This window comes from Anabrus simplex, chromosome X (genome assembly GCF_040414725.1).
Source record: "Anabrus simplex isolate iqAnaSimp1 chromosome X, ASM4041472v1, whole genome shotgun sequence".
Taxonomy (NCBI): domain Eukaryota; kingdom Metazoa; phylum Arthropoda; class Insecta; order Orthoptera; family Tettigoniidae; genus Anabrus; species Anabrus simplex.
This window is the reverse complement of record NC_090279.1, coordinates 185,132,902-185,160,688: the sequence shown is the minus strand read 5'-3', so window position 1 is coordinate 185,160,688 and position 27,787 is coordinate 185,132,902. Positions and strand designations below refer to the sequence as shown.

General features: G+C 39.9%; 1 protein-coding gene across 2 annotated transcripts in view; it reads right to left on the bottom strand.

Annotated features, from left to right (window-relative positions):
• Positions 1-27,787, bottom strand: part of Sf3b1 (splicing factor 3b subunit 1) — a 127,614-nt gene that overhangs the window by 92,197 nt on the left and 7,630 nt on the right. Inside the window, exons 2-5 of one of the 2 annotated variants that reach the window (XM_067158901.2) lie at positions 21,046-21,151; positions 15,658-15,836; positions 7,020-7,106; positions 293-419 (exon numbers count right to left, since the gene is read on the bottom strand). In XM_067158901.2, coding sequence (XP_067015002.1) covers positions 293-419; positions 7,020-7,106; positions 15,658-15,836; positions 21,046-21,130 — 478 coding nt within the window. In that variant the 5' untranslated portion in view covers positions 21,131-21,151. Of the gene's footprint in view, positions 1-292; positions 420-7,019; positions 7,107-15,657; positions 15,837-21,045; positions 21,152-27,787 lie in introns of those variants that run through there. The other variant, XM_067158904.2, reaches the window with a different exon arrangement.

Genomic DNA, 27,787 nt, shown 5'->3' with positions numbered 1-27,787 from the left:
CTGGAATGAGAGTTCCAGTGATAGAAAAACCCTCAAAATCTGGAATGAAGACATACAAAATAAAAGCTTCTACTGAATTCCTAATTCACAAGTTCAAACATCCCCAATTTCCAGTAAATTTGTCCTGTAACTTTACAGAATACTTTTTGCTTAAGTTGTATTGAAAACAAAACAAATAAGCCTTACATTCCATGAATAGACACTTCTGACACCAGCAGCAAGGGGATATACTCTACTATTTTATTCTAAACACACAACCCAAATATATGAGCAAAGCAAACCCGCAACAAACCTTCAGCGAAAGGGTCCACTCGTTCCGGAGAGATGATCATCCGCCTTTTCTTCTGACGGTATTCATCTTCTTTCTCTGCAATTGTTGGTCGCCGTCGCTCCGCAAATGGATCATAGTCCTTTTCACTCTGAAGATAACAATACAAGATTACCAACAATAGGTAATAAAAACTGGAATTAAACAACAATTTTTACTACATATAAATATTTGAGAAAAACCACCATATTTACCCACATAATTTTCTCACCCTTAATTTAGAAATGGAAGACAAAAAATTATGCCTGCTACGCCACTGGATGATACACTGTATATTTCGATTCCTATAGGAAACTTGAAATATTTGTCTTGAATGAATACATCCATAATTTCAATATTGGGTATTATAAATTTTCCAGCTATCTCATTATTGGCTGCCAGCATTTCGCCCATGTGCCAAGTTGGGTTCATCATTGAAAAAGGGCACGAGGATAAACAAGAAAGTACAAAAGGACAAGGACAATCTCCACCTCTTGTGTTTTTAAGTGTATCCTTGTGTCCTTTTTTCTATTACCGTATTTGCTTGCATGTAACTCGCACCCCATTTATTAACATTTGAAATTGAGAGGAAAAACTCCCCACACAATAACTCGCATTAATTTCTGACGTTGTCATAAAGACATGCGGTACATACACGAAATAAAGTTTGGGTATTCCGTGGACGTGCCTACATTAAATATCAGGAGTGTACCAATTGCTGTTACGGTACTTCATACATGACAGTACAAGAAGCAGCTCCATTTCTTTCTACCTGTAGAACGGTTGAGGCTAGCTGTTGTAACAAAAATACCTAACTCGCAAACCCCCACCCCAAGGTCGCATTACTACACAGTCATATTCAACCATTCCTCTCACTCTTCTACCTTTGTCAATATTCTTATCGCTACCCATCTGGCAGAGCTGACCATGTGAACTGGGAATGTTTCCCTGTCCAGGCAGTCAAGTGATCACGGTATTAGGTATCGTCCATCTGTTGTATTGTCAACAAGCACCAGTATTCTGTCTTCACATTTCATTGTTGTTTCTCAGTTAAGTTTTCTTGTGTAGGTCGATCTTTAAGTTATGGAGTAATGTGGGAGTTATATGGCTGGGTTTAAACTTGAAGTAATAAAATATGCTGAAGAACATAGCAACAAAGCTGCCGGTCAAGAATTCAATGTCACTGAGCTTAATGTTCGCTACTGGCGTAAACAGAAAGCTGCGCTGGAAACCACCAACCGAACACGTAAGGCATTCAGAGGGCCAAAAACTATTAAGTTCCCTCTGCTGGAAGACTAGTTGCTTCATTACATTACAGAGTTGCGAAATGACTTTAGTATCTTGCACGAGATGCTACATTTCAAAGCGCAGGAACTAGTGATTAAAGGAGGAATCAACTGTTCAGATCTGATAGTGAGTCGGGGTTGGATTTGTAGATTCACGACACGAAAGGGATTGTGTCTGCAAAGGCGAACATCTCTCTGGCAGTGAATGCCAAGTGATTTCAGCGACAAAATCACAGATTTTCATTGCCATGTGATAGCAATGCGGAAAAAAAAAATTCTCTCTTATCACAAAATGGCAATTAAGAACAAACCCCTATAAACTTCGACATGCAATGCAACACCACCAGCAATGATATATCTTAAAGTTCACTTAGGACCTCAAGCAAAGAACTAAATCTCTAATGTCAGATGGAGAAAAAGCACTGACTGAGAACAAGCACACTGCTTGCTCCCTGCCCACTCCTTTGTTACATAGCCTGCCTGCTTCCTCCAGCAAGCTGGTGCTTGTTCTCCATCAGAGATTTATTTCTTTGCATGACAAGATCGTAGCCATAAATTTTGTTATTATATGTAATTTAATGTTAAAATTATTCCTGCAACATTGTCTGTGTCTGTTATACCGTTGCCTACGAGATATACAAGGCCAGGAAGTGTGCGCTAGTTCTGAGCATAAAAACCGTCCCCAACCAGGTTCGCAGTACCGCCGCCAGATGTCTCGACATCGTGCTATAGTTTGCGTGTGCTGTAGTGTATTAACATATGGAGAAACGTGTTTTTCATACGTTTACTTATAGATTTCACTTACTGTTAGTGTTCAAATGAACTCCAAGTAAATTTCATGTACACTATAAAATATGGTATATCGTATGCCTACTGTACGTCCATTTTGTCAAAAAGAAAAAGGAGAACAATTGGAGTTTTCAATCATTTCCAGCCGATCCAGTTTTAAAGGAGAAGTGGATAACTGCTACATCCGGACAGGGGGGGGGAGGGGGGAAATTAGGCTCACTTTGGTCGCCTGGGACGTCATCCAGAGTCTGTAATTTACATTTTACATATTGAGACTTCAGATTATGGGTTACAGATTCATTAGATCACTTCACTGCCTCCGATTACCGTGTCAAAAGACACTTAAAATTAGGCCTATATTGACTTTTCGAACGGAAAACCGAGAATGACATCCCTGATTAAAGATCTCCCCTGTGGGTGGGGGCGGTAGAATAACACCCACGGTATCCCCAGCTTGTCTAAGAGGCGACTAAAAAGGGTCTCAGGGGCTCTGAACTTTGGAGCGTATATTAGCGACGACGGGGCCCTTAGCTGAGTCCTGGCATTGCTTCCACTTACTTGTGCTAGGCTCCTCACTTTCATCTATCCTATCCGACTTCTCTTGGTCAACTCTTGTTTTTTCTGACTCCGACGGTATTAGGTTCCCCAGGCCTAGGGAGTCTTTCATTTTCACGAGGCCCTTGTCTTCCTTTGGCCGATTACTTCATTTTTCGAACTGTCGGATCCGTTCATTTTTCCCCCTCAGATTAGTGTTATATAGAGGACGGTTGCTTAGTTGTATTTCCTCTTAAAACAATAATCATTACCACCACCACCTCATTAAAGAAAACCTCCATTACGAAGCCATGTATATGACATGCGTGGAGGAAACGTTAGGATCCCTTATCATAGATGAAATGGCTATCAAGTCCAGAGTACACTATAATCGTAATCATGATCAGCAACAGTTCTGGAAATAGGCCTACTTGACCAGAGGCTCGAAGGTAAGCTAACTAATCAATTCTGGCGATTATTGTATTTTCTTTCAAATGTACTATTTTTAATAGGCCCGAAATATCTGAAAGTTTTTTTTTTGCTATTGGTTTTACGTTGCACCGACACAGATAGGTCTTATGGCGACGATGGGATAGGGAAAGGCTAGGAGTGGGAAGGAAGCTGCCGTGGCCCTAATTAAGGTACAACCCCAGCATTTGCCTGGTGTGAAAATGGGGAAACCACGGAAAACCATCTTCAGGGCTGCCGGCCGACATTCGAACCCACTATCTCCCGGATGCAAGCTTATAGCTGCGAGTTCCTAACCGCACGGCCAACTCGCCCGCTAGTTTTATATTATCTTAGATACTATTGATATTAAGAATAACACTATACCTTTTCAGAAAAACCTGTCACTCTGGAGTTGTCTTCCTTTGCCATCATATGTGGTTATCCTGTCGGGGTTGCGGAAGAAAAATTCCAACTGTGAATCATGCTTGGGACAGATATCCTAGGCCACTACTGACAGGCCATTGATGTGCCTCATTAGAATGAAAGATCGTGGAACATTACGCTACCCCTAAAAAAATGTGTTTACTCCCTGCAAAATATGTTGAATTTTACGCGTCACTCATTACGTTATCTGGGAAATAAGAATTTAATTTTAAAAACTTGACGTTTTTGTTGTTCCAAAGTTCATTGAGGCATTCAAATGTGACAAGTGTAATCAGAGAGCACTGACTGCAACTCTCATTACAAAACTTTTAAAACCAATACTCGACAATGAAGCTCATACAATTACAGATGCTCATGACTTGGAAAAGAACTTTACGACAAAGCCTTTAAGTTGGAAGATCTTAAAAATGTGAGTGATACAAGCAGTGATCATGGTAAGTCATTTTTAATGTATTATTTTATTATTTATTGCAACTGACTTCGCCTAAAATTATTCCAAATACCACTTAAATGTGCTTTACTTTACATCCAATCACTCGAAATCACATTTAGGTGGTCCTAACTTCATTATTTGTAGATTTTTACGTCTTTAAAAACCAACATGTACTATTAATTGAATGTATTTCGCGCGAGCAGCATAGCACGATGTCGAGACCTCTAACGGACGTTCGTAAAACTACTTGCGACCCGCATTTCTATCGGTCCACTTCCCGGCCTTGTATATCTCGTAGGCAACGGTTATACATATGTTTTAGTTATCGCATAATCTGTTAAATTTATTTGTCTGAAGATGGCCACTAAGTGGCTGAAACTAGTCCCAAGACTTACGTAATATCATTTAAGCTTTTCTAGTGTAAAGTGAAAAAAGTCAGTATCTTGTAATACATGACAGAAGTTTTAACTGCAATTTCTAATCATTTATGTCTCGTACATTTTTTCTTTCGCTGGGTTCGAACCCACTATCTCACAGATGCAAGCTCACAGCTGCGCGCCCCTAACCACATGGCCAACTCACCCGGTACGTACATTTTTACCATCCAGGCTATGATGATACTGTCGTTCTACTGTCATTCATGTCCAGTACATGAAATAAATAACCTGTCTACCCTAATATCACTGAGCCAGAAGAAAATAAAATGTGAAGGAGTACAATGTCATAAGCCCCTAAAACTTATCAATAATAATATTACACTGACTGACTGTTGAAGAGTGCTTCATACCTTCTGCAGCCACTTAATTCCACTATACGACTTTATTAATGCAACCCAACAAAGGATACACAATAGCTAGTCCTGCTGATAGTGACTCGACTCAAGTCAGATGGTGATATATCCCAAGGGTATCCAGAGCCATGGTGTCTGAAATGTACCACACAACTGTTGAAGGGTGCATAACGTAGGAGACAGATGGTGAACAACAATCAAGGTGGCCCCACAGATGTTCAACTGGATTGAGATCAGAGCTGCTTGGAGGCAGGGAAGAACTTTGAAATCTTAACTGTGCTCTTCCAGCCACGTGCGAAGACTTATAGCTGTGTGGTGAGGCACGATATCATGCTGGGGGATCCCATCCTCCTAACGAAAGACAAACATCATGTAAGGGTGGATGTGATCACCGAGGATAGATTCCACACCTTTGTCATGTTAACATTTACTAAATTTTGGAACTATAGGTTTCTGTTTCTTCACGTGACAAGCATTTGAAAAGAAGAGCAGAAAGAGTCTCTCTTCTCGTCAAACACTCTATAGTTGCGCGGTACATTCAACACTGCTGCTTTCTCGACCTCAAAGGTTTCCTCGAAATAGCTTTTCATACATCAGTCGTTATTTGCAACATTCTTCCATTAAAAGCTATAAAGATTCCGTTATGAAAGGATAGGTGTGCTAGGTACCAACTGATGAGCCCACCCTAGCACACGAGGGCGAAACGCTGGCAACCAAGAATGAGCTAGCTGGAAAATTTATAATGTCCAATAACGGACCATTTATATTGGTATTATAAATTTGCTCATTCAGGACAAATATTTCAGATTCCCTATGGGAATCAACATCTATATCATCTGATGGCCAAGCAGGCATCAATTTTTAGTGATGAGACAAAGTCTCTTAGTGCATTGGCACTGCCGGTGGCTCCAGTTAGCCTACGCAGTGGCCTCCACGGTATGCACTAGCCAGCGTATTGGTAGGTGTGCTAGGTACCAACTGATGAGCCCACCCTAGCACACGAGGGCGAAACACTGGCAACCAAGAATGAGCTAGCTGGAAAATTTATAATGTCCAATAACGGACCATTTATATTGGTATTATAAATTTGCTCATTCAGGACAAATATTTCAGATTCCCTATGGGAATCAACATCTATATCATCTGATGGCCAAGCAGGCATCAATTTTTAGTGATGAGACAAAGTCTCTTAGTGCATTGGCACTGCCGGTGGCTCCAGTTAGCCTACGCAGTGGCCTCCACGGTATGCACTAGCCAGCGTATTGGTAGGTGTGCTAGGTACCAACTGATGAGCCCACCCTAGCACACGAGGGCGAAACGCTGGCAACCAAGAATGAGCTAGCTGGAAAATTTATAATGTCCAATAACGGACCATTTATATTGGTATTATAAATTTGCTCATTCAGGACAAATATTTCAGATTCCCTATGGGAATCAACATCTATATCATGAAAGGATTAGCCGGCTATTTCGCCGTTGCCCAGGAAATGCCCAATTGCATCATAACCCTTAAGTTCATCATAATTTTCGGGAAGGCACTTGAAGAAATGGCGGTTCAGCACACGTGATACAAGATGTGAATGTGGATAAGAACAAACCTCGAGCCACATGCTTCAGTGCCCTCTGTGCCCAACATCTTGTACAGAGGATGATCTACTAGAAGCCACTCCGAGTGCATTGGACATTGCAAAATAATGGGCCTGTGTAATATGATCTCACATGTTATGTTTTGTGTTCTTCAAAGTGACTTGTACATTAACTGTAAATTTGTATGTTTTTGACTCGAGTATAATAAAACTACAAGCCATAATGTGCAGTGCGTATGAAGTGAATCAAGATGGAAGTATTAAGAAAGAGGGACTGAAGGTTGTCGCTGACAAATTTTCATAAGCATTAGAACTTTCCTTGCCAAGGCAAAACTATAAGCTTGAGTATTTTGACCAAGATGTAAAATAGCAAGAAGAAGGAACAAAACAACAAACTTACCTGTGCCACATCATTGAGGAGAGCAGCAGGAGCTGTGTACCCACTTCGCTTGTTCTGGCTGAAGGATACGATGTCATAATCTTCATCCTGAAATGTCAACAACACTTATTTAAGCCCAGTTCTGTAATGTTTGAGCAACGCTTATTTAACAGAACCTCACAAATAATATAACAGTTTTATAATTCATCTTCATTTTCCACCACAAACACAATTACCCTGACAATTTCAATAATGGCCAATCACGAAAGAAAATCACAAAATATAATAATGAAAGTCTTCAATCTTTATTCTTTATAGTTCAGTACAGACACTAATTGTCAGTATCTAAGCCACATACATATATTTTGAACATTTTGATAGGATTCTTCTCAAATATTCTTCCACAGGGTGGCAGAAGAAACATCATACGCTGAAAATTGTTCATAAAATTTGTAATTTTGGATACAGAACTACAGCACTTCATGATGAGTAACATTACGCGAAAAGTATGTGAGAAGGCTGTTACCATGGGAACAACAAAATGTGTTACGAATTCACAAGTGTTGTCAAGTTAACTGTGGTACGCAGTTGGCTCACTGCTGGTAGACAGTACACAGACTAACAACCAAATTTGAAACCAATGGCAGTACTTTGGACAAAAATAACCCAACCCTGTGCCAAACCTGTCCAGTCACTAGAAAAAATTGTGGCTGTAGAGTGGGAGTGGTTCGAAGTTTCTCTGAATCCATGTGTGTTGGGCGTGTCGTCAATTTGATACAAAGAATACTGCAGTCTCATACTGATCTTTTCCCAAGCGACAACAGCTCACAAACTGACAGCACATGAGAAGGTAAAACAAGTAGAGTTTGCTGCTTGGACTATTGCGGCGATGCTTACTGTGAACAAAAAAAATCTGCCTAATATTGGGTATGAAGTAGAAAATCATGGATCGAAAATGTGTGTGGGTCACAATTTCTACCCATGGAAATATGGGCTTTTCTTTTTTCCAATGACACGGTTGACTCGGAGATGTTTCAAAACAGTTTCCTTTCAGAACTCTTGGCAACAAGACTACCAATGAAGACCAAAGGTTCATTCAAGACAAAGATCATCAGCAAACAGCAAACAGCAAACGTTGTTCTTGATTTCCTGCATGATGGGTCATTTTCCAGGCAGTTCTATGTAACTAGATATTAATTCCTCCAATTTCTTCCTGCGGGGACTTTTGAAGGAGAGAATCAACTGCTACAAACATGAAAATGTTCTGCAGTTGTGAAGCAGAATTGTGACTTTTTCTTGAGGGGTTGGTCAATGACTTGCATCATAAAGTGATCGGAACATGGAAGGTTTGTCTCAAAGATGTTTTACACCGAGAAGGTGGATGCAGTGAACATGTACTGCAAACCGTGTAGCCATGTACCTTCCAGTGGTATAATTTAATACCAACTTGCATGGAAAGTGTAAACATTTTACAGGCAATTTTCAGTGTATGACATTTCTTACACCATCCTGTACATGACACTAAATGAACAAATTAAAGATACCTTTTAAGAGCCCACATGTACGTAATTTTAGATATCTGCACTGACTTGCAGCATCCTTTGCACACAGACACAATACTTTGTAGCCATGGCAGTGTGTACGCTTTATAGAATGTGATTGAAATGTTAAAGACAATTGAGCAACCCATTGCCAGTGAAATAAACAAGTGGTTTGCAAGAGTCTGAAATATAATATCTTTCATTTAATGGCCATCAATGAAATTACAAATGAAAAGTGCACAAATGACAGAAACAAGATCAAAGTAGTAACTGTCATTTCTATTAATGATTTCTTTCACATCTGGTGGTAACATAAGTTACAGTTTCAATGTTTCACATGGTTACACCATCAAATATTATACAACGTCCCAATGATAGTTTATTTATTATTTACATATTTTACGCCCACATTGGAGCACTGAAATCAATACATTTGAGTTAATTTCTTTTTTTTTTTCTTCTCCCAGAACTTTCTCATCCTCTCCAACCTGGCAGCCCTTCGTGTGTCTGATATAGTATATTGTTTCCGTTCAACTGTTTTTAGTTTGAGACTTATGCTTTTGTTTTTCAAAATCCTCTTCTCTTTTCTGTCTTTGATTTGTTGCCAAGTTATACCCAATTCTTCCAAATCATCCTGAACTTCTCTGAACCAATTATTATTGACTTTATTCTTCAAAAAGTAATCGAATAGTTGTTGTGTTTTTTATTAATAATTGTTCTAAGAATTCTTCTCTCAGTTTTCTGTAATTTGTCTGTTGTAGTTAGTTTATTAAAAATATTACAAAATTGTGCAAGAAAGAAATCTTCTAACCATGAACTTTATTTGCTAATTCGTCGCCAGTTAGTCCCAACCCTTTTTTTATAACTCTCCTGATCTCATCTTTCAAAGTCCAGCTCATTCCAGACACAAGTGAATATGTCTGCGCTTCCTTTTGGCTACAACACGAGTGGCCTGTACAAGAAAAATATCAGCTGGTCATATTCTGCATACAGTCAAACCTCGATATCTCAAATCACCTTGGGAGCTAAATTTTATTTCGAGTTATCAAAATTTTGAGACATACAGAATTCCTGGTTTTTAAGCATGTATAGTACATAACAAATCATATGTATCGACAGGTTGATACTGTATACAATGTTATTTAACAATATAAAAACTCAAAGTATTTTATTTTAATTACGACACTTATTGATGATGATGCTTGTTGTTTAAAGGGGCCTAACATCTAGGTCATCGGGCCCTAATGGTACGAAACAAGACTAAATGAAATGACAATTTAAAAGTCCAAAATCATCCACCGTCCAGAATTCGAAACGTGATGAAGAAGAATGAATGGATGAATATGAATTTAAAACAATCAGTGGATCCGACCTGCAATGCCTCACCTTCCCAGAAAGTATCTTGAAACAATACTATTATTACTTAGGGACTGTTTCTAAAACATAATTCTGAACAACCCCTCATAATGGTACTTATCGCTAGGAAAGTAGAACCATAGTATTTCTCATGTTGCGGTACTAATCGAAAGTAGTGTAGACTCGCGGTATTCCACACATAATGGTACTACTCACAAGTATTGTACGTCGCACAGGTAACGCAGATCTATGGTGTTTCTCACATAATGGCACCACTTATGGGCAACGCAAACCCATGGTGTTCCTCGCACAGGTGTGATAATCACAGGGACTCGCACCATCCTGTGGTGTTCCTCATATAATAGGTACTAATCAGAGGCAACGCAGACCCACGGTGTCGCTCTTATAGTGGTACTAATCACAGGCAATGTAAGCCTGTGATGTTCCGCATATAGTGGTACTAATTACAGGTACTATAAGCCCACAGTGAACCACTTTCTGCTGCTACTAATCACAAACTTATTGTGAACCTAACATAGTGGTATTACTCGCAAGTAAAAGTGACCAATGGTATTCCCCGCATGATGGTACTAATCACAAGTAGTTTCATGGTTCTAATACAATCACCCCTCTTAGTCGCCTCTTACGACAGGCAGGAGATATCGAGGGTGTATTCTTCGCCTGCATCCCCCACCCATAGGGGGTACGATGCTTATTATAGCAACTCACAGAAGACAGAATACACAAAATTTAAGCTTCATTTATTCCACATAGTTTTTGTTGTTGCTTGTTGTTTAAAGAGGCCTAACATCGAGGTCATCGGCCCAACCACATAGTTCTCAACAACAGTTACTGCTGTGGAAACATCACCATTAACTTTTGACTAACTGTATGTAGGATCAAAGAATAGCCAATGCACTTCCTACCTTCGGCGCATGGTTGACGGACGTGCGTGAGATCAGCTCCTCAGTCAAAGTGAATTAGCAGGTGTTATTTCCTAGTAATATATATATCAAACGTTGTGTTAAAGTGTGCAAACATAGTCTGAAAGTGTTTAAAGTAAAAATGTCTCCATGTCGTGGCCATATTTTTATCAGTTCATTAAAATATTCCATTGTGAAACAAGATGACCAGGAGCAACAAGCACAACAGTAAGGAAGCGAACGGTAGTGCCAACTTCGTGGAAGAGACCGTCACAAGGATCCTGAACGAGACTCTCAGCTCGGGTAAGTTTTTGGACAGAATTATAGAGGCGATATCGGAGCGAGTGACCACACTTGTCGTTAAGGAACTAGAGAAATCTCTCCAGTTCAATGCTGAACTTGTAGCGGATTTAAAGAACAAACTTGAGTGTCAGGACAAGGAAATCCAGGCACTTAGGTCAGAATTCAAAGCTAGAAGCGACTCTCTCGAACAATATATTAGGAGAAATAACCTTAGAATCTTTGGAGTGCAGGAGAGCTCACAAGAAAATACTGACGATCTTGCCGTAAATGTGTTCCGAGATATAGGCGTGAATATAAATATCAATGACATTGATAGAAGTCACTGTGTTGGGTCTAAATCAGTAGGGAAAACTCGGCTATCAATGTCAAGTTTATTTCCTATCGTACACAACAAGAAGTATTCCGTAACAAAAGGAGACTAAAGGGCACTCGTGTTACCATCCGCGACGATCTCACGTCCGCTAGACTCTCCATACTGAAGGCCGCCATTCACTGTTTCCATGTAAGGAACTGTTGGACTGCAGACTGTGATATCATCATTAAGAAACCTGATGGGGCAAAGTGCGCATTAGCTGGCTGTGTGACTTACCGGAGGATAGAGATAACTAAACGGACAATTAATTCACTTGACTGTTCTGATCTCCATTTCTTATATTTCATTTTATTTAAATACCACCTTAGTGTAATTTAATTAGATTAGCTCATTGTAGTTAGATTATTTCATTCACATATATTATTAATTTTTCATAAGATGGCTACGAGAACTATTGGGTTACCCTCCTCTGACAGTACCGGACATTCCTTCCCAGCCACAATCCCATTCATGGCCTCACTCACCCCTCCACTCTCCACAAACAGAACACGACCTTGTGACAACTGTCCACTGACCCTCCTGGAATTACCCCCCTTCCTTCTCTCACAACTAGAGACCTGCTCCTAGCTAAATTGCATGTTCAGATAGAGAATACAATAAAAGACCCGAGTTCCTGCTCTTGGAAATAATCATAGCCCATCAGAAATGTGCTGTCTGTATGGTGTATAAGCCACCTGTGATTGGACATTTGGAGGACGTAGAGAAGGCCTTGTTATGCGTACTCCCGCAATATGAACATGTAATTGCCATGGGCGACTTTAACACAGACACCGGAAACAACAATGCCGAATTTCGGCAGCTTATAAGCATGACTACATCTTGCGATATGAGCATTTTGCAAACACTCCCTACTCACCACACCGCCACATCACACACGACAATCAACTTAATGATTGTCAAGAATACAGACAAAGTACTACAACACGGACAGACATCTGTACCAGGAATTTCAGCTCATGACCTAATATACATATCCTACTTCTTAAAGACCCGAAAAACAAAATCAAGGACTATTACATTCAGAGATCTCTCTAAAATTGACTACAGTATGTTCACTGAAGATGCACTAGACGTTCCATGGCACCATATACTGACAGTTGACGACATTGACATTAAAGTAAACATATTTAATTAATATCTGACAGCGCTCTATGATCGACACGCCCCGCCGAAAACAGTACGGGTAACACGAGCCCCAGCACCGTGGTTAAACTTAGAGCTAAAGGAGTTAATGGCAAGATAAGATCCCGCACATAGAAAGTTTAAGCGACAACTGACACGGGACAATTTTGACGCACTTAAACACCTACAAAATAAAACATTGCAGGCAGTACGCAACGCCAGAATTAGACATGCACATACCCTGCTACAACAAAATACTAGACCTGCCATGGCTTGGAAAGAACTAAGACACATGGGAATAGGTAAACAAAGAGGCGATCATCCTACTGACATATCCCTGGAATCCCTCAATACATATTTTACCACTCCCGGACATACCATTGACAGAGAAAGGAAACATAGAACACTATACAGCAATTACAACTCCCTTGCACCTGACAGAGAAAAATTCTACTTTTCACATGTGACACCCTCGCAAGTTAAACAAGCCATATTTAGAATAAAATCGAAGTCCAAAGGGATAGACAACATAGAAATAGAGCTTATTAAGACAATTACTGACATAATTTTACCTACTATAACTCACATATTTAACCATTCACTAATGACTGGCACATATCCCTCCTTGCGGAAAGCTGCCGTTGTCGTCCCGCTCGCTAAAAAAATCACTGTCTGAAGACATACTGACTATAGACCTGGGAGCATATTATCAGTCCTTTCAAAAGCCCTAGAATTAATTGTACACCAACAAGTCTCCAACTACTTGCAAATACACAATATCCTTGACGAACACCAGTCTGGTTTTCGACGTAACCACAGCACTAGTACCACACTACTTAAGGTTACAGACGACATTCGCAATGCGATGGACAAAAGACAAGTTACCATCCTAGCTCTTCTTGACTTCTCTAAAGCTTTTGACTCAGTTGACATTGACATACTACTTTCGAAACTATTTAAACTCCAGTCCTCGACAAACAGTCTTCAATGGATGAATTCATACCTCCGCGGTCGTCTGCAGTGTGTAAGAAATAACAATAATGAATATACATCCTGGAGATCCGTAGAGGTTGGTGTTCCACAGGGGTTTGTCATAGGACCGCTTTTATTTTCTGTCTGTATCAATGACATTACGTCGTCGGTAAACAACTGCAGACACCACATGTACGCTGACAATACACAATTATACTTGCACTGTGAACGGAAAGACTAACCGATGAAATTAAAAATTTCAATAGAGACTTACAAGAAATCTGTAACAGGACTGACATGCATGGACTTGGATTAAATAACGTAAAATCTCAAGCTATAATAATTTCACAACCTCGGCTTTGTTCAAAAACCACAAGCAACTTCACTTTACCAAAACTCTATCTACAAAATTCACCCATTGATTTCAGTGAATCTATCAAAGATCTCGGTGTTATGATTGACGAACATCTTTCTTGGAAGCAGCAGGTTACCAGCATCTCCAGGAAAGTATTTGCGACACTTAACTCACTTAGAAGATTCTGCAACATATTTTCTCGAGTATTAAAAGAACGCCTCATTTGCACTCTGGTATGACCTCATTTCGACTACTGTAACGCCGTGTACAACGACCTGACTGCTACTCTTGATGACAAACTACAACACGCGCAAAACACCTGTGTTCGCTATATATGTGACCTACGTTACTTTGACCATGTTACACCTGCCTACGATGAACTCTGTTGGTTAAAACTCAAACAGCGCCGTAATCTTCATGCTTTAGGCCTTCTTCGTCGAATAATCTCCTCATGCTCACCTCCCTACTTGTACAGTCAATTTCATCACTTCTCATCCAATCACAGTTTTGGAACACGATCAAAATCTGATACACTCTTATCTCTTCCACCTCACCGCACCACACGATACACTAACTCATTTGTTATTTCATCAGCATGACAATGGAATGCACTACCCGTCTCTGTCAGAGGAGCCTCACCTGCTAGTTTTAGGCAACTTTGTCACCGCTACCTACTAAGTAATGCTATGGAAATATTGTACATTTCGCCTTCCTCAAACTATAGACTTTATATAATCCCACTGTTATTACCAAGGATAATAGAAATTAGCTAATCATGTCATAATTGTGTAAATAATAATCTTCATCTTCATCATCATCATCATCATCATCATTCTCCTTTTTTTTTTCCTATTTTTATTTTTTATCATAATACTGTATTGTTTAGTAGTTGCAAGATGTTTCAATCGTAAGTGTATTTATTTCAATTTTGCACACGTAGATACTGCGTTTTCTGGTTAGATGGAAGAGAGGGCCTAATGGCCCTAATCTTGCCTGACAAAATAAATCCACTGTATTGTATTGTATTGCATTAAACATCTGATTTTTCTCTTTGCTAGTGGTTTAAGGTTGCACTAACAGGTTTTCAGCGGCGTAAAGATGGGAACGGGGATTGTGAAGGTATCAACTGTGGCGTTATTTAAAGTACAGCCCCAACATTTGCCTGACTGAAAATGGGAAACGACAGGAAACTATCTTCAGGGTTGCTGACGGTGCAATTCGATCCCACCATCTCCCGAACGCTAACTCACAGCTACGGACCCTAACCGCACGCCCAACTCTCTTGGTAACAACTGGTCTGCTGACAGTATAAGAGATGGTTTACGCAGCTCCAACTGCCTACTATCAACACACCAGGGTTGAAGAGATAAACATGAAGTAGTCGGTCGGGAACACATGAACCTTAAATTCTGTATTGCACAGTTAATGTAGGAGTACAAAATTTGAGTTAAAGAATATGTCCAGCTTCGAGGGAAGAAACTTCTGCTTTGAGAAATCAAGAAATTTGTGTAATCGTATTCTGGGAAATTTAGAAATAATTACAGCTGACGAATAGATAAGGCAGCTAGGAAAATGAAGTTACTTTTGAGATACTGAAAATTTCAGTAATAGAAGTTTGAGATATCAAGGTTTGACTGTAATCTACAAAAGATAGGAATGTATTAACCAATCATTAAATGATAAAAACTACATATAAATTATTATATTTCCTTACCTCCACTTCATCATTAGCAGCAATTGATGTGACATAACCATCAAATTTACTACCACCCCCATCATAGATGTCTCTGTCATAGTAGCCACTCTCACCTAAACCCACTCTGTCCTTTTCTGATCCTTCTTCACTGAGCTCCTTCTTCCGAGACTGAATGTCACGGATCTGAGCTTCAATATCTGGAAAATAAGAAACAGTTTCAAAATACACTTGAACTCTGGACCATAGATGTACTATGTACAAAAAACATTAAAGTAATGAAGCAACTGATTAAATGTTAAGTGGCCAACTGTGTAAGATAACATGTTAGGGACTCTCTTCCTTAGTTGAAGGCTGCATGATCAAATCCCAACATACTTGTTTGACAGTTGAGAGGGCTTAGAAGTAAACAGCAGATATCACTAGATTCCCAGGCATATTAACCTAACATCAAAGTTGATGCATTAAATTGTAAAATCTCATCCCCCACCTTTTCTTGCCACTTAAGCAGTTTGTGCCCCACAGTACCTTCCATCCCCCCTGAGCCTCGATGGTTGCAACACAGACCTTTAATTGTTGGAAAATTGAACAGGGATTGAAACAACCAACCTGGTCTTAGAAAGCCAGTGCTCTACTCTCTGAGCTACTTAGCCTGGTTGCTGTGTTACAAAAATAATACTTTATTAGTTTTCTTTCAACTTCTTAATAATAATCATCATCAGTTTACAATTCCCGTTTCCCAGGTACTGCTGCTAAGCCTCTTCCACTGACGTCTATTCATAAATGTCCTCTTCTTTACGATATCATCCACTCCGCTTCCCTTTGCTGCAATGTCAGTCTTCACCATACCCATCCAGCAGGTTCTAAGTCTTCCAACCTAGTGTTTTCCTTCTATCTCTCTTTCCAAGTGCACCTTAGCTGTCATTATAGGCCTGTCCTGATAGGCTCAATTCTCATCAAGAGTCCAAATCACCATACTCTGGGATGTACCAACTCTGTCTAGTAGAGATGCCTTGATCCCTACTTCCTGCCTTTCCTCATTTCTTAACTTGTCCATCCTGGACCTCAAGAACATCATTTTGATGCCTGCAGTCTCGACAAGTCTGTCTTCGTGAGCATGCCTGTTTTGACCACCACAGGTCAAGATTGGTATCAACTAGCTGTTGAACATTGCTAATTTTGCTTTCTTTGGAATCTTACAATCCCAAAGAAGGGTATTCACTTGTTCGTAGAAGGCAGAACTCTTTTAAGACAGAAAGGAGAGGGATAAACTTACAACGGTTTGGATGTTAACCCTTTTCACTTGAATGTAGAGGACTGGTTGACGTTCACTCTCTACTTCAAAAATCAGATTTGGACCGCTTGAAAACTCAAATTTCAAGCGATTTTGCCATATGGCTATGCAGAAAGGTACGTGTGCTGCACTCTTTCGTCAAACCTTGGAACATCTATGAGTAAACTTTGTCCCAATACAGCTAGATATTCCATGTCGTGTAGCCCAGTTATCATGGCAACAAGTAGATCTTGTCAGTTGCGGAAGGATAAAAGTACTCGTATCCTGATAACATTGAGGATACAGTACTGAAATAATACTGACAGTAATTTATTACACATTTCTGAGTTCAGTGCTGGTAAATCATTCTCAGAGGATGAAAGTGATACTGACACAAACATTACTGCAAGTGCTGTATTATGGAAGTGACAATGGCGGGCCAGTTGAATATCCTTTTTCCATACAAACTGGGTTATGAGATTTAGTATTTATTGGTGTTATTCTCAATATGGGACTTGTCAATTTACCTATTTGTAAGACTACTTATCACAGCAGTTGGTGAGACATGTGCCATTTTTTTGCAATGTTTTTACACAAGATAGGGCACAGAAAATCAGATACCTTTTGAAATACCTAGAATCACGTTTCCACAAATTTTTCATACCTAGCAAAATCTCCAACATGGCTGGGAAATGAACCTGGGATCCTCTGGATCGAAGTACACTACACTGACCATTCAGCCAAGGAGCCAGAATATAATAATATTCTAAAATCACTTATAAAAATAAGATCTATGAGAAATCAGAAGAGGACAATCATAACCTTCGTTGATTTCAAAAAGGCATATGATTCCATAGATCGTGGAGTGCTCATGAACGTTCTGCAGGAGTTTGGAGTGGATGAGAAATCTCTGGCCATAATTCGGCAATCTCTTACAAACACTTTTTCTCAAGTCAAATTTATGGGCGAACTCTCAAATCCATTTGAGATAAAAACGGGTTTGAGGCAAGGAGACAGCCTTTCTCCACTACTCTTTAATTGCATTTTAGAAAAAGTTATTAGGGAATGGAGGCTGAGAATGACTGAAAATGGAATGAAGAATGGGGTAAAGATAGGTTGTGGAAAAAATGCAATGATGTTGGATTGCCTTGCCTTCGCAGACGATGTCGTTCTTATTACAGACAACCGTCAAACAGCCAAGAAACAAGTCGAAGAACTACAAAATGTTGCAGTCAAAACAGGGTTAAGAATCTCTTTCGAGAAAACAGCATTCATGGATTCTATAAAAAAAGGCGACACGGACAGACTTGTTACATTGTATGGGGATATCCAGCGTGTGCAAAAATTTAAATACCTGGGAGAAATACACACCCCCAATGGAGATGAAAAGGAGGGATTAAAGGAGAGGGTGAGAAGGATGGAGCTGGCATTCAGACTGTGCCATGACACCTATAAGTCCAAGTCTCTCTCAATTCAGGCCAAGTTAAAACATTACTGCACAGTGGTTAGAACAGAGTGCCTTTATGGAGCAGAAACCTTAACGAGGATGGCTGACCCAGTCCTTGAAAAAAGAGAAAGAAGATTCTTGCGAAAAATCTTAGGCCCTAGAAAGTCGACGAGTGACCCAAACACATTCCGGTTAAGATCGAATTTGGAGCTCTACAAGACAGTAGAAAGAATCACGACTGTGATGAGAAAAAGGAGACTGACGTTTTATGGACATATCAAAAGAATGAACCCTGAGAGATTGACCAACAGGATACTTCTTCTGCAGGAAAGGTGGAAAAAACAACCGGGATGGCTTACACACGTGCACAATGACTTGGCAGAAATAGGTATCAAGGAGGAGGATATAAAAGAAAGGACATCATTTAGGAAGAAGGTTGCAGGATTGAGGGATGCGTCTGAAGAGCAACATGCGAAGCCACGGAACATCTCGGTGGAAGAAAGAGCAAGAAGAAGTCAAAGACTCAAGAATCTTTGGCGAGAGTGTAAAGAGAAGGGTATCAGTCTGCGTGACAGAAGGAAGATTGTGTAAACGTGGCCCACAGGTGGCCGTATCGATTAATAATAATAATAATAATAATAATAATAATAATAATAATAATAATAATAATAATAAATAATAATAATAATAATAATAATAATAAAAATAATAATTCCACAAATTTTTCTTACCTGGCAAAAATATATCAATATGAGTTTCTGACACAAATACACACGAATGGGCTGAAAATAAGATTTCTCATCAGCGAGTGGAAAGGGTTAGGAGGATGGAAGACAGAAACCCAGATAGGAGGAGGAAGGGCACGAGGGAGACCCAGACTAAGGTGGTCAAAAAGGATCAAGAATAGTATAATTAGTAGAAACCTGGTCTGTAACACAGTTGTGGAGGGAAAATGGGGGTTGGATATGGGAGGGTGCCACAAATATCCCAAACTGGCAGGAGCTGGACAAGGGAAATGGATGATGATGATGATGATGCCGCTGCAAGGTTAGAAATTTTGCGTTAGTTGTTGCCACTTTTGAGCCTTTTGTCAGACTGAGTTATGATACTTGTACACATGTGAAGTACGGTGATGTAAACTTAAACTAATTCTTTTACAGCATTTATCCATCACCGATCACATTGTGAAAACGAGGTTGTTTAAACTATCATGTCACTGTTTTATTTTTAACAGTGTCCCATCGTTTGTTGTAGGGTTAAAATAACTATTACAATAGTATTATACCAGCAAGAGAACATTGGAGATTCCACTTCGAATTAACGAGAATTTACAGTACGTGAGTCTACACTGTGACAAAAAAGACATGAACATCCGACAGAAAATATCTTAACCACCTTCGCTTTGTTGATGATGTACTCTTCAGTAGTGATGCTGCTGAACTTGAAACAAAGCTGAATTTCAATAACCCTCCGAAGCTGTAGGACTGAAAATGAACTCTCAGAAAACTAAAATTATGAGTCCAAACAACATTCAGGTTACCACCAACAATAATATCCTTGAGAAAGTTGCCGAGTATGTGTACTTGTAACACAACAAACTTGTGCAGGGCAACCAGATGGCTGAGGTCATCACAAAATTAGGCTCGACTTGGACAGACTTCAGCAAACTCAACTACATCCTCCAAGACTCGGAAATCCCATTGAGCCTCAAGAGGAAAGTCTATAACTTGTGTGTCCAGCCTGTCGCAATCTATCGACTTGAAATTACTACTGACCCAAAGAAAAATGCTAACAGACTCAAGAGTGATGCTGAGGGTCAGTTTACAAAACTGAATTTGGAATGAGAACAGGTGGACGACAGGAATCACAGATGAGATGGAGTAAGTGGCGAGGCTCAAGTGGCAATGGGCAGGTCATATGGCAAGAAGTAAGCTCACGTGGTCCACAGGTGGTGATTACTGTTTTAAGAGGAAGTAGGCAACCATCCTCTATAAAACACTAATCAGAGAGAAAAAATAGAAAAATGAAGGTATCGGCCAAAGGAAGACAAGGGCCACAAACGGTGTGAAAATGAAAGCCTCCCTAGGTCTCAAAAAACTAACACTGTCAATGTGGGAAAAGAACAAGAGATGACCAAGGGAGGTCAGATGGAATAGATGAAAGTGAGGAACCTGGCACAAGTAAATTGAAGCAATGCCACGACTCAGCTAAGGGCCCCGTGGTCGCCAAACCACGCTCCAAAGTTCAGAGCCCCTAGGGCCCCTTTTCAGTCTCACAACAGGCAGGGGATACTGAGGGTATTATTCTATGGCCCCCACCCACAGAGGACACGTGGTCCACAGTTATGGTACATTGGATACCCCAAGAGTCAAGGAGAAGTGTACGGCATGAAGACATTCAATGTCATGTCAGGAAAAATTTAATACAGACTGCCTAGTAGTGAACTTAAGAAGAAGAATAAGAGAATTTGTTTTTGTATGGACGATTATGTGTTGAATGATGCAGGAATACTAACTGAAAAAATTTACTGATACACCCTGTAAGGGGGGAAAGCGAGCTAGGCAGAAATACTCCATGGCTGAGATTACCCCAGCTGACCATATTATGGGTTTTATGCTTGGGTATGTATTAGTCACTTCAGGTCTAAAAAAAAGAAAACCGGAAAATCTTGCTTATTACCAGTACATACCTTCCGCTGTGAGTGCAGGTCCATCAATGCCTGTGCGAAGCTGTTGTCGCCTCTGTCCTGGAGCGATAACTCCTGAGGAAGACATCTTGCAGACCAGAGGTCAGTCCTAAAACAACAACAAAACATAATTATTCTATATAGTCTAAATAAATGTTGGTAATATCAATTCAAAAGGGAAGTACGACCTTTTCCAACCATGTATTCAAAACAGGGTGTTTCTGATCTCTGTGTAAACTTGTAATACATTTAAAATAAAATGCCTTATGAGAGAACCCAACAGTTGCCAACAGTGCTCTACACACATTGCTTATTCATAGATCCTGCACTGTCTATGCATACTTTGCAGTTATTCATTAGGAGGAATTCTGAGGTTTCCTTGTGCGATTAGTGATACTTATGTCTTCAATGGGAGTAAAGTACAATTCTAGTATTAACTCAGAATACTTCCATGACACAAAGAGAGTTAGCTACTAAATTTGGTGTCAGCATAGGCACTATAAACAGAATTATTCAGCGGCACAAACAGATTGCTCAATTTCACCAAAGAAAGAGGGGAAACTATGGCAAGAAAAATGAAACAATGACAACAGATGAACATTTTCTCCTCAGAAGCAGCAAATCAAACCCAAGACTCACTGCTGTGGGCTTGGCTTGCAAACTAGGGAAATGTGCACATTTCTAATGTTTGTCGTATACTTCAAGCGAAGGAAGGAAAGCCCACAAACCTGTAAAGAAACACATTCTAACAGGTGATATGTACAGGAAACACATCATGTGGGCATGTAATCATTAGGACTGGAAAATGGAACACTGGATAAAAGTTCCTTTCCCTCACGAGTGTCACCCTGAAATGAAGAGGGTTTGATGTGTGCCGAGCGAAGGAGCAGCTTCGTCTTCAGTACATTTGCAACAGACTGTAGAACACAGCTGGACTCTAGATCCATTCATAGAAAAACGTATTGATGCCTTCGAAATGTTTCTGTTCCTGCGGATATCCTGGGTAATGAAAATCTCAAATGCCGAGGTCCTTCGTCGGATGAAAAAGCAAAAAGAACTACGGCTCACCATAAAACAGAGGAAAACGCAATACCTACGACATATCATGAGAGGTGAGAGATATCAGTTATTACAGCTTATTATCGAAGGGAAGATACAGGGGAAGAGATCTGTTGGGAGAAGAAGAAATTCATGACTGAAAGACCTTCGAAGACGGCACTGCTCTACTTGAGAAATGGCATTCCATTCTGCACTGTCAAGATCAGAGCTAGTTACGTGGATCGCCAACCTCCGCTCGGAGACGGCGTCTTAAGAAGAAGAAGATACTTGGGGATGTTTTAAGCATGAATGATTGGGATTCTTAGTACAAGTATATCCAAATACTGGGCAGGAGAGTTGTTGGTGAGCTGCAAAAGAGGTTTCCAGATGGTGGCAGAATTTTCAGCAAAATGTGGCTCCTTGACATACTTCAAAGAAAGTGAAGAAATTCTTTCAGCGAGAACAACAGTCATGTCTTGGAGAGACTAGGGAACTCCTGACATTAATCTAATAGAAAACTTGCGGGCTATTTACAAAAGGAGACTCGTAAACCTTGACTGTTCCAACCCAGAGTCCCTGGTTACAGTGTGGTTCCATGAGGATGAACTTAAAAGTATATAATCAAAGTTTGTGGAAATATGCCAATCATGCAAAGCAACTTATGAAACAAAAATGATGATGATCGTTGTTTAAGGGTGCCCAAAATCTAGGTCATCGGCCCCTAATGGTGCAAGATGAGACATAATGTAATGGCAATTAAAATTCCAAAATCCATCCACTGACTAGAATTCAAAAAGACGATGAACAATGATTACGAATTTAAAACAAACAGTGGATCTGACCCAAAATGCCCTACCTTCCACAAAATAACTTAAAACAATGGTATAAACGGAACAATGGACTGCTTCCAAGGCAAAATCCTGTACTGATGATGCTTGTTGTCTAAAGGGATCCAAAATCTAGGTCATCGGCCCATATAATGGTATCAATTGCTGGTAAAGTAGACCATGATGTTCCTCACGTAGCGGTACTAATGACAAGTAACATAGTCTCACGGTGTTCCTCACATAGTGGTACTAATCATAGGCAATGTAGACCCATGGTGCCACTCCTTTAGTGGTATTAATCACAGGTAATGCCCAGATCTGTGGTGTTTCTCACATAATGGTACTAATCACAGGCTTCACCCAAACCTGTGGTGTTCCTCACATAGTGGTACTAATCACAGGTAACAAAAACCCATGGTGTTACGCATATAGTGGTACTAACCACATGTACTGTAAACCCATAGTGATCCACGCCACCCCTGCCTCCCCTGATGATACTAATCACAGAACCATAGTGTTTCTCACATAACAGTACTAATCACAGGTAACGCAGACCCATGGTGTTCCTCACATTGTGGTACTAATCACAGGCTTCTCCCAGACCTGTGGTGTTCCTCACATAGTAGTACTAATCACAGGCTTCTTCCAGACCTGTGGTGTTCCTCACATACTGGTAATAATCACAGGTACTGTAAACGCATAGTGATCCAACTCCCACCCCGCAATGATAATCACAGACCTATGGTATTCCTCACATAGCAGTACTAATCAAAAGTAAACTCGACCCATGGTGTTCCTTGCGTGGCGGTACTAATCACAGGTAATCTCATGGTTCAAAATACCTTGATGCCCCTATTAGTCACCTCTTATGACGGGCAGGGGATATAGTGGATGTATTTTTCATCTGCGTTCCCCACCCATAGGGGGTATGAAACAGAAATGAAGATATATTACCAATGAGCAAAGCTTAAAGGTATATATTAGATGAATAAGGCTAAAAAAAAACATAAAATGTGTATGATATTGTCATGTTCCAATTAATTTGCATGGGATTGTAGATCGTTTGAAAGTGGATATCCCTGGATAAATGAAGCATTTACCATGACAAAGATGAGCGTTTTACAGTCTCCCTTTTCTTGTAGTCGTCTGGTTTTGTATTTAGCAGATAATCCCCCATATTTCTTCCAAAATCTGGCAGGAAAAAAAGCTGGGTGGTGGGTATTATTTGTGCCAAGGTTGGAACAATATTCCATATTTTCTTTACTTGCTGTTTGCTTTACGTCGCACACCACAGATAGGTTTTATGGCGACGATGTGATAGGAAAGGCCTAGGAATGGGAAGGAAGTGGCCGTGGCCTTAACTAACGTACAGCCTGGTGTGAAAATGGGAAACCATGGAAAACCATCTTCAGGGCTGCCGACAGTGAGATTCGAATCCACTATCTCCCGGATGCAAACTCACAGCTGCACGCCCCTAACCGCACGGCCAACAAAAATCTGAAAGTTGGTATTTTTTCAACTAATCTGTTGGCAACTCTCTTCCTGCCCCAAGCGACAAGCGTGCCGCATATATATTGCATCATTTGCATGGCATCATTTTAAGTTGTACCGCGCATTCAGGGCGGCTGGCACGAGTTCTTATTATAAGTTGTTCATGCTAAAGAAAAGCTCCACATTACTGAAGATGTAGGGTGCAGCCACAGCGAAGAACTCTCCCAAGACAGTAAGAATGGTGCGCATGTTAACATTTTCTTGTAGCTAATGGCCTAAGTTACATGCTGATGTGATTATCAGTATGATAACTGCTGACTGGACACTCCACACCTGGGACTCTACCCTTTAAAGGCATTAGACTTTGTTTAGGTGCGCAACAAGATTGTAAATGTTACAGAAATCTTCATATGGTTCTGAGGGTATTTGGGGATTGTAGTAAGCATGCAAAGGAGAGGGCAAATAAGCCATAGATAAGACTACATTTAGAGTAGGGTTCCAGAGTATGGCTGGACGCACATTGGGACGCAGGTGAAGCAGCTCAGAGCAGAGCATACTTTTTTGTAATCCACACAAATCATTGCACCATCACAAGTTGACAGACAGGGCAGGACAGAACAGAACAGGCCGGTTCTGCACCTACTTCCTCCTACCACACGCAGTCTTCGAAACACAGTTTCCTGCACATGGGTCACATAGTTAGTTAAGAAAAAGGAGAAAATTACCACAGCTGTTTGGTATCACCATGTTTTGTACTATGTGAACCATGTGGACTACAAGACAATTTTTAATTTTAATTCCGTTATGTACACGCATCGTGAGGAAATGGCTAAACAGAATTTAATGAAAATCGATATGTAAATTTGGGGAATAGGGCACTACAGTCTAAGCTAAAAATAATTTTATTCACACTGGGTAAAATGGTAGTTTAGGGGAAGGCCTAAAATTTAATTCTCAAATATCTATGTAACAATCCGCAAGCCCAGTTCTCGCAACATTGGGTACTTCATGTCAGGATCTCATGTTGATTATGGAGAGTATCATCGCCGACTCCGTGGCCATCATCCACCGTCACATTCATGTGAAGAAATAAGTACGGAACCTAATTTATCATGTCTTGTCAAATATAAATGCAAACGCGTTCACAACAGATTGTCAATGTTGACTGATTTTAGTATACTGCGTCTTGTGGCAACTAGATGAAAATCTAGCACTACATCCCGCAAACTAGCCTACGCACGACAATGGTGTTGGTCACATTGTCAACAATGACAAGGCAGCAGATGTAATTTACCGCCTAGCGGTCTTGCATCTTGCTGTGGGGTCCAGAACATCTAATAATAATAATAGTAATAATAATGTTCTGGGCTGTCGTCAAATGTGCGGACCACGCTGGAAACGGGGCCTGGACGGGTAATGGCTAAGAATGCAGTCCGGCCGCGGATTCAGTACCGCCAAGGCACCCAAGACGACACCACGCCGGATCTCCTGAAGGATTTGATCCATATTAAAAATGCCAATAGGAAAAGATGGCAAAGATTAAGGGACCGAACTGACCGGGTGGAATACCTGGACCTAGCCCGGGAAGTACGAAATCGATTGCTGGAAAGAAAGATTGAAAAATGGAAGGAAACTTGCCGTAATCCATTAGAAAACGAGTCAGATGACGAATTTTGTCGGATTCTCTCAGAAAACGAGTCAGATCGCGAATTTCGGCGGATTACATATAAAACAATGAGCATTCAATTATAAATTTCAGTATAATACCGTAGCGAAGCACGGGTATCTTGCTAGTTTGTAAATAAATGTTTTCTACCTATCCCTCTCTCTGATCCTATTAATGAATACTACGTAACAAAAGTTCAAAGAGAATACAATTTCCAATCATTTGTCTTCTACTATTTTATCGTACCAGCTATGATAACACAGATAGGTATTAATGAATTTATCAACCAAGTTGACTGTGAGGCTAGGGTCGTCTTGCTATGAGCTTGCATTCGGGAGATAGTGGGTTCGAACCCCACTGTCAGCAACTCTGAGGATGGTTTTCCGTGGTTTCCCTCTTTCACACCACGCAAATGCTGGGGCTGTATCTTAAGGCCACGCTTGCTTCCTTCCCACTCCTAGCCCTTTCGTATAGCATCGTTGCCGCCTTAAGACCTACCTGTGTTGGTGCGATGTAAGACAAATTTAAAAAATAATAATGAATTTAGACTTTTGTTGCTTAGTCCATATGAACGCTGAACACCACTAACATGGAAACATTGTTCAGTCATTAAACTGGCAATGGTGGTTGTTTTTATTGGGATTTTCTTAAGGTAAACAACCACATGGTCATCAATATAGTATCCGTAACTTATATTTCAGACCCTTGATCTTTCAGTATTTAGGAACAGTTAGCTAATAATAAAGTTCCTACATCCCAATAATTGCAATTCAAGTCCCTGGCGTAGTTTAGACAGAAATACTCTTGAGAAATTATTGTAAAAACCTCATATTTTTCAGCATTTAAAGACACTTTTATTCTCCGTCCCGTGGAGTAGGGAAAATAATAGTAATCCCCCATCTGTAATAATTACATAACAACATTTCAGTTGACAATTGTAGTGTAGATACGGTATATTAGATAGTACCTTGCCTATTATACTCATGTGTATTTTTGTGCAAACGGCAGGTTTCATTCTTATTACAGCATAGTATGATAAAGTAGTACTAATATTAATCTGTCTACGTGTTTAACTTTGTTGGTAATCTTTGAGTACCAGTAGTTCTTGCGAATATCTAATTTAGGCCTAATTGGAATTTTCATTTCTATTTCTGCTTAGTAATAACCTATTGTAATTAAGATCCATCTGAATGTAGTTTAAACATTATTGTAGTGTAGTATAGTAACTTATTAGAAATTAGAGTGCCTATTCTATTATGAGTAATTTTGCTAATTTCGAACTTCAATGGTAATTTTCTTTTTTGTTTGTGCTTGGTAATAACCTGTTGTAATTAGAATACGTCTGAACGTAGTTTAAAATTATTGTAGCGTATTCTAATATCTTATTAGAAAATAGTGTGTTTATTCTATTACTGTGAAATATTTGTGTAGTATAGTACAGTATCTCTGGTACCTGTAGTAACTCTCTTACTAGAATTCTATTGTAGTAATTAGGGTAGACAAAACTGCAGTTAAGAATTGTGTAATTCTTGTGTATTATTCTCCGTTTCCAGTAATTAACAGCAATTTTCATCCTGTTAGGGTGTTGTAGGAATACAAAAATCATACAATTAAGTAGTATTGTAGTGTAGTAGTAGTAGCAGCAGCCTATATTAATTAACTTATTGTCATGTGATCTTTGTGAACTATCCTAGACAATATTCCCTTCCTTTCATTTTTATTT